The following is an 8,746-nucleotide window of genomic DNA, read 5'->3' on the forward strand; positions in this document are numbered from 1 at the left end:
TTTTTGTGGGTGGGTGGGTGGGTCATGAATCACGTGACTTGCAAATCAGGATTTCTCTGATTCAGAGAACAGAGCAGATCTGACATGTGCTTCACGAATGAACTGATGTTATTTCATTATCATGAGTGTGACCTGTAGGACTGCAGGATGTCTATGATGCCGATGAAGAGAGTCTCTCTCCTTTGCCGTTGACAGCAGGAATGCCTCCCATCCTGCAGAGAGAGCAGAGAATCTTATTCTGCGGTGTTTATATAAGCCTTTTGACGGCTTGTGTCACGGAGCTGTAAAAACGGTTACACTCACTAAGTGAATGAATCACGTTTGTGCCGAACTCTTATTACAAAGCAAAAACAAACACTCTCCTCTGATCCATGAACACTTCTCTCAGTTAACATACACTGTCTCACTGTCTGAAGCGTCTGTCATAGCAAATCAACACATGCTGTTCTGAATAATTAAGCGAAGCGTCTTCTCATAGGATAAGAACACGCAGTCTCATGAATAATTTAATAGACACCGATGCGTCATCTATGTACTATTAGTCCATTGCCACATCACAAATTGTGACGTCAACACAATGTAGATTTTAAACCCGGAAGATGAAAATAGCGCAAAAAAGCCTAAAATTAATCAGTTTTCTCCAACGGTTAAAATTATGGGATGCTAACGTTGTCTTCTATGATGTGCAACACAAACTCAGAAAAAGTAGTCTGGGGTTTCATGAGCCTTTAAATGAGAGGCACGCACGTGTCGTCGGTGTCTATGGCGCCGCCGCATGCCGCTCCTCCCTGAATGGACTCCATGGCGCTGGAGTAAAGCGCTCGCTGCGCGGCCGGTCTCTTCTCATCGCTGCTGCTCTGAGATCCCTCCATCTGCTGCTCGCGCTCCGCCTGCTCCAGATTATGAACCCCCAGCAGCAGACTGTAGTCCATGATCTTAAAACTCTCCAACACCTGCACACACACAGCACACCTTCACGACACGCACTTTAGATCTGCACTAACCCAGCTAGGACTGCACGGTTAATCGAAGTAAAATCAAAATCACAATGTGACAAAATACAATTATTATTATTAAATACTTTATTTTTTTCTGTTTTACAGTGAAATTTTACAATAGTAATATTTTTATTTTGTTTTTATTATTTTTATTTAGCAATAATAATAATAATAATAATAATAATAATTATTATTATTATTATTAGTATTATTGCTACTAAATTAATGTATAGAATTATTCATTATTATTGCTGATAAATAAAAATATACTTTTTAAATAATAAAAACGAAATAAAAAATATTACTATTTTAATATTTCACTGTAAAATTAGAAAAAAAAGCAAGTACTTAAGAAAAATAAAACAATAATTTTAATAGATTCTATTTGGATTGATCATGCAGCCCTCGTTGGGTTAGTGCAGATATAAACCGCAGGGTTGCTGTGTGTGTGCAGGTGTTGGAGAGCTTTAAGATCATGGACTACAGTCTGCTGCTGGGGGTTCATAATCTGGATCAGGCGGAGCGCGAGCAGCAGATGGAGGGATCTCAGAGCAGCAGCGATGAGAAGAGACCGGCCGCGCAGCGAGCGCTTTACTCTACCGCCATGGAGTCCATTCAGGGAGGAGCTGCGTGCGGAGGCTCCATAGACACCGAAGACACGTGTGTGTCTCTGATTTAACATCACGAGTTTGATTCGATGCAGCAGCACACGCTGATTCTCTGCTCTCTCTGCAGGATGGGAGGCATTCCTGCTGTCAACGGCAAAGGAGAGAGACTCCTGCTCTTCATCGGCATCATAGACATCCTGCAGTCCTACAGGTCACACACACTTATGATTATCAAATCTGAATTTATTTATTAGGATTAACCCCTTGAGGTTTAACATCTCGTTTTTCGAGCGGGTCCCAAAATACAACGCGTCACATTCATAACATCAATCAAATCAGTTCATTCATAAAGCACATGTCAGATCCGCTCTCTTCTCGAAATCCCTCCACCCAAAAAATACTTCATTTTAATGCCCACATTTATTTATTTGTTTGTTTATTTTCAGGAGTGACTTAAGTGATTGTCTTACGAATATCAAACCTGCTTACATTTCAAGTAAAATTTTAATTTTAGGTATATTAATCTTATATATTGTATCATATTTAGGAGCTTGATGTACGATTTAGATTTAACAGTTATATATATATATATATATATATATTGATATCTAAAAAATATTATTTAAAATAATTATTAAACTATAACAGTTGTTTGTTTATTTATTGATTTGTTTGTTAGCAAACAAACAAAGCAATGGGGCAATATTTGGTTTAAGCTAAGTAGGTCTTTTTAAATTGTGTTTTATGGTGCAGGTGCTCTATATTGTTGTTAAAATAATTATTAAATATAAATGTATAAATAACTGCCTACCTTTTAAGACTCTGAATTATTTACTTTATTTATTTTTATTTGATTTATGTATTTATTTATTGGCAAAGTTGTGATATTTTGAAATGTGTTTTATATTACAAACGGCGCTTGTGCCTTGAAGTTATTCAAAATTATTTAATTTTAAATAATTATTGAGCTGTACATTCATAATGTTTTTGAAACTGTCAAGCTTTTAAAAGACTCTTAATTAGGTAAATCTGACCATTTATTTATATATTGGTTAAGTGGCAAAAATGTGACAAAATTTGTTTTTAAGCTAAATTGGCATTTTTATAATTGTTTTATATTGCATATTCACATTTCTATTGCATATAAGACTGATTATTAAATTATTTTTCTTAAATACTAATTTTTTTCTATTTATTTTACAGTGAAATACTACAATACAAATATTTATTTTGTTTTTATTTAGCAATTTTTATATCATTATTTAGTAGCAATAATAATAATAACAATAACAACAACAACAACAACGATAATAATAAATTTTGTAGCCCTACAACCAAGAAAACCAAAACTGAATTTTTTTGTTTTTAATTTCATGTTAAATCAGAGTTGCAAATTTTGAAAAAAAAAAAAAATAAATAATACAATTTAAATAAATAAATAAATAAATGAATGTCCAGATTTACCTAATGAATAGTCTTAAAAGGTACCATTTGATTTTTTATAAATGTTTAATTTTTTATTATTGCATTATTTTTCTTAAATACTTGCTTTTTCTATTTTACAATGAAATATTACAATAGTAATATTTGTTATTTTGTTTTTATTTAGCAATTCATATTTTTATTTAGTTGCAATAATAATAACAATAATTTGTGTTAATAATAATTTCTATTGTTATTATTATTATTATTATTATTATATAATTACAACATTTTGACCCAAAATCGTGTAGCCCAACAAACAAGCAAACCTGGAGTTTTCGTTTTTAATCGGAAAAATCACAATTGGATGATTTTGCCGAGATCAAGCCGGTCTCTCTCACCAGACAGTCTCTCTGGAGCGTCTTCAGCAGCGCGCTATACGTGTCCACGTCCAGCAGGAGTCCGTCCTGAACGTCCTGCATGAAGTCCAGGTCTTTAAAGGTGGGCTTGGACTTCTCGCGCTCTTTCTTGGACGCGCGGCGCTTGTACGTGGAGCCCTTCAGGTCGAACTTGAGGTGCATGCGAACGATGCGCGGCAGGATGTTATTCATCACCACGATACGGATGTTCTTCCCTCCGGACTGAACGCAGTACAAGCCGAAGAACTTGGGCAGCAGCGTGCGGGGATTCTGGTTCAGGTTCTGAGGGACCAACAACACAGACGAGCCTCATTTAAAGAGTCAGAAAACCTGGGAAAAATGATTGAAATCGCTGCTACATGATCAGAGAAAACAGAGAAAAAGGGCTGTGGTGTAATAATGATGTGACCTGATTTCAGAAATATAAACCGGGAAGATTTCCTAGTTCAGTGGTCAGAAATCTCACTTGTTATTATCTATGGATCAAAAAATATGGACATGCATATCATATGTTTTTGTTTTTAAACTGTTGAGGGTTGCATATACTACCATTTTAATTATTTATTATTATGATGTTTGCGGGCCAAACTGACCCTAACTAGTTTTAATACCGTACAACTCATCAATATCATGCTGTGAAAATAATAAATAGTAACCACCTTTGCAAATAGCAAACAGATCAAAACAGTTTCTTATCATAACAAAATTATGACTTCACAAAAAAAAAACAATTACAAAAATAAAACAAAATAAAAGAGATAAACTGTATTTAACAATACTTTTTAAAATTATATTTAATCTTTTCATTTTCACAAACTGTGTATATATATATATATATATATACACTGTGTATACAGTATTTTTTTCAAATGTTATTTTATGTTTGTACTTTTGGAAGTTAATCTTTACTATCCCTAATTATGCTTATTATTTAGCATTTTTAAGGTTAATTTTGAGCACAAATTAAGCACTAATTTGTGACATTTAACATTTTTTATTTCAATCCTTAAAGCAACTGAAAAAGAGGAGTGCCTTAACTCTCTTTATGTATCTATTTATCTATCTTTATTTTTAATGTTTCATTTTTTTTTTTTTTGAATTTTCATTTTTCATATCATTTATATATTTAGTATTTATTATTTGTTAATCTAGATTTTTAATGTTTTCATCTGTTGAATGATGCAAAATGAGGCATTTTTAAATCTAGAACCTTAAAAAAACATTTTCAATACTTGAAATAAAAAAATAAAAAAATAAAAATAAACAGCAGAAATTTTATTTTAGCTAGTTGCCAAGGAAACATTTCTCATTTTCATTTTGTTTAAGTTACAGATAAATAACTAAAAATAACTAGCGCTGTCAAACGATTAATCGCGATTAATCGCATCCAAAATAAAAGTTTTTGTTTACATTATATATCTGTGTGTACTGTGTATATTTATTATGTGTCTATAAATACAAACACATGCATGTATATATTTAAGAAAAATATGTTATGCTTATATATTAAATATATTTATATATAATATAAAATATAAGAATATAAATATATAAATGTATATGCATGTAAATATTTCCCAAATATATACTGTATGTGTGTGTATTTATATATACATAATAAATATGCACACTACTCATACATATATTATGAAAACAAAAACGTTTATTTTGGATGCGATTAATCGCGATTAATTGTTTGACAGCACTAATATATATAGCTTATTTAGGTCTACTACAAATCAAAGCTAAATTTATAATGATTTAATAATGTTTATTTTTTATTATTGATTTATTTATTTATTGCTGATTCATTTACACGTGTTACTGACAACAAGTTTTCTTCAAATGTGACATACTACATGTCAATGCATAGCCTTGAATTAAAATGAATGGATGGAAACCAAATATATATTTGTTAGTGTTTTTTTCTTTTTCTTTTTTTAAAGATATGAATATTTTTTCAAATACATTTTCAAAAATTTAGAGTATATTTCAGCAAATATATAGTTTTGGTCATATTTTGTGTATTGTGAAATACATTTTAAAATATATATATATTTGAAAACATATATTTTTTTGCCAGCCCTGCTGTCAAGTAAATATCACTAATGTTGCACAATGTCTAATGCGGCACAAATGCTGTGAATCATAATCACTGGAAAGAACACGTCAAACTCTCAAATGTCTCATTTATTGACTAAAGGGTTGCCATTGTCAACTAAAAACTAAAACTTGATAAAAAACCATGTAGACATAAAAAAGTAAATTACTACAACATTAACTTAAATTAAAATGAAAAATAAAATATAAAAATAACATTAAAAACTATAATCGTATATTATACAACAATAACACTGTTTGAAAATTGTAAATATGGCACATGTGATTTTTTTAAAATAAACTAAATTTGTGTCTTGACCACAGACTGTGTTTGTGTTTGAATGCACAAATGCATTACCTTAAACTTCATTACTTCACTTACTCTTAATGCTGCAACAGCTTCACATCACATACATTTTTAAACATTTAAAAAGGGTTGGCCTAAAATGTTAATGCTTTTATGTAAGATGCATACTTTGAAATTTCCCTGGCTGGTTAAAAAATATTTAACCAGCCAGCTTTGTCCTACTCTTTTATCCTGTGATCATGCACACTACTGTTTGTGTGATGAAGCTGAACTGGACTGAGGACGAGCTGCTGGCTCACCATGTAGTATCCTGGAAGCAGCTTCTGCAGGAACTCAGCCTCTTTGTGCATGACGGTCTTCAGGATGAATTCATCGTCTCGAGTGAGGTAGAAAATGGAGCCGCTGGCACCGGGGTTTGAGAGCTCGATCAAGGGCTCATTACAGAGAGAATACTGCAACAAACACAGAGACGTCAGAGAGACGTCTGATTAATCAATATACGCTGATATGATGCAGCTCTCCACTGAGTCAGACTTTCATGCTTTTTGGAGCTTTTATTAATATGAATCACCATCCACTTTTATTGCATGAAAAAAAACAGCGTCTTGTGTTCCACAGAAGAAAGAAAGTCAAAAATTTGGTGTAGAAATAATTTTCTCTCAGAAATTGCTAGTAAATTTAACAAACAGGTACAAAGAAATGGCAAGAGACACACTGAATTACACTGAAACGTTTCTTGTAAAATGTACTTCAATAATCTTTGTTTTATTTATTACAACTATGAAAAATATATACATATTTTTTTTTAAAGTGTACAGATTTGGAACAGTGTTATTTTAATAAAAATAAGATACTATTATAGTTTTTATTAATATTTTTGAATTATTTTATTTTTATATTTTGTGTTTTCATTTTAATTTTAGTTAAAGTTTTAGCAATTTTGTTGTGTTTTTATCATTCATAATTTCCTTTAAATATCTCTTTATATTTTTAAATAATTTTTTACTTCAGTTTTAACTAGCTAAAATTAAAAAAGTTTTGTTTTAAAATATACGTATATATTTATTTTCATAAAATTCTATTTCATTTTAAGTAACACATTTTTAAAAATGTTTTACAGTAGTTTTAGTTAACTATGATAACCCTGGTTTGTAACATGATAACAGAATTTCCTTCATTGTGTGAACCATTTCTTTTTTTTAAAAGAAGCAACATAAGGGCTGGGATCTCACACTCACACACACACACACACACACACACACACACACAGACACACAAGCATCACTCAAAACAAACAGAAGTGAGTCAGGAGAGTCAAGAGTCTTTTTTGGCATATTTGATCTGAAGCAATACAGAAAAATCGAATATCTCAATATTCTCATAGATTCTCATATATCTCATTGATTTCTCATAGATGTTTTTAAACAAAGACTGAAAGAGTTGATGGTGATGACGCTGAAGTCATGTGACCGTGATGTAGTTTGTCAGCCTACGTTCAGCTTCTACGTTCCTACGTTCAATCTGCCAATTGTATTTAGGCTTTTGTGAAGATTATAATGATGAACAAAACATGTAAGGATCATAAAGTTTTGTGGCTCACAGAACTAATTTTCTGCAATAATCCAAAAGCCAAAGGAAAAATCTTATTGTTTTTTTTGTCGAGGGATAATATGTCAAGAAAATATCTCAAAATACTAAAGACCTCCTGTGCGTACATATATGAAATAACACACACAGTTATTAGTGAATGAGAGCCAGTGTTTGTGGCGTGTCTCACCAGATAGTCGTCCGGTCGAATCCCGAAGAGCTCTCTGAAGTAGCGGAAAGCCACCGGAGCGTATGTTTTAAACCTGAAGTCTGGATAGTGATGCGCCGGCGTCAGATTACTGCCTTCACTGAGAGAGAGACACACACACATCAAATCTGGATCATCTGACTGATCAGCAACAGGATTTATGATTTTATATTCCACAAAATTACACTTTTTATTGCAGAGTGGAAGAGACTTCTTTTCAAAGGCATTAAAAAATCATGTCAATACTAGTGTAATATATATTTTTTCAAAACTTTACACACAAATCCAAGAATTGCACACACAAAGATCATCTGACTGATCAGCAACAGGATTTATGATTTTATATTCCACAAAATTCCACTTTTTATTGCAGAGTGGAAGAGACTTCTTTTCAAAGACATTAAAAAATCATGTCAATACTAGTGTAATATATATTTTATTTAGTTTTTTTCAACTGCTTACACACATTTTTAAAACTTTGCCTCTTTTTTTTTTTACTTTACACACAAATCCAAGAATTGCACACGCAAAATGCAAAATGCCTTGAAGCACTGCATTCAAAATATCACAAACACATCTCAAAAGCAAACCTTTGCAAACACCTTTGCCCTAATATCAATTCCTGTTAGATTTGTGTGTGTTACATAGAGAATTGTGTGTTGTATTTTGCAAAAAGTGTTTTATGAAATTGAAAACTGAGTCAAAGGCCGAGAATTAGTGTATGGTTTTGCAGATTTTGTGTGTGCTTCTGCTGTTTGAGTGTCAGGTTTTAGAAATTGTGTGACAAGTTTTGTGTGTAAGCAGTTGAAAAAAACTGTAAAGACCCACAGACAGCAGTTTTTTTTTTTTAAATCCGAGATGTTTATTATTATTATTAATAACAATAATAATAATTTGAAACTATTTATTTATTTACAATGCAAAGTTGCTATTTTACTAAGAGAGACAGAAAAAAACAACAGAGAGAGAGCTATGGTGTTAGACTGAGGCCAGGGGCTGGGTGTTTCATTATTAAGATGGAAAGTCTGACTGAAGCGACATATGGAACAGAGAACATGGGAGTCTTGGCTAAATCACATCCTGCGAAAGCTGTCACC

The 8,746-nt window shown here is 31.9% G+C and overlaps 1 protein-coding gene and 1 pseudogene across 1 annotated transcript; one reads left to right on the forward strand and one right to left on the reverse strand.

Annotated features, from left to right (window-relative positions):
- The window catches only part of LOC107723216 (phosphatidylinositol 4-phosphate 5-kinase type-1 gamma-like), a 48,731-nt pseudogene that overhangs the window by 19,147 nt on the left and 20,838 nt on the right, over nucleotides 1–8,746 (reverse strand).
- On the forward strand, nucleotides 1,456–2,041 carry LOC107723217 (phosphatidylinositol 4-phosphate 5-kinase type-1 gamma-like). Its single transcript, XM_016531772.1, has 2 exons — nucleotides 1,456–1,658; nucleotides 1,734–2,041. The coding sequence occupies exons 1-2, from the start codon at nucleotides 1,474–1,476 to the stop codon at nucleotides 1,858–1,860; spliced, it is 312 nt and encodes a 103-aa protein (XP_016387258.1). The 5' UTR covers nucleotides 1,456–1,473; the 3' UTR covers nucleotides 1,861–2,041.

Source organism: Sinocyclocheilus rhinocerous, unplaced genomic scaffold (genome assembly GCF_001515625.1).
Source record: "Sinocyclocheilus rhinocerous isolate Xijiao unplaced genomic scaffold, SAMN03320098_v1.1 scaffold2770, whole genome shotgun sequence".
In the NCBI taxonomy this organism is placed as follows: domain Eukaryota; kingdom Metazoa; phylum Chordata; class Actinopteri; order Cypriniformes; family Cyprinidae; genus Sinocyclocheilus; species Sinocyclocheilus rhinocerous.

Coding starts and splice junctions, on each gene's coding strand:
- LOC107723217 (XM_016531772.1), top strand. CDS start 1,474: ATGGACTACAGTCTGCTGCTGGGGGTTCATAATCTGGATCAGGCGGAG. Junction 1,659..1,733: donor TCCATAGACACCGAAGACAC/GTGTGTGTCTCT, acceptor CTCTCTCTGCAG/GATGGGAGGCATTCCTGCTG.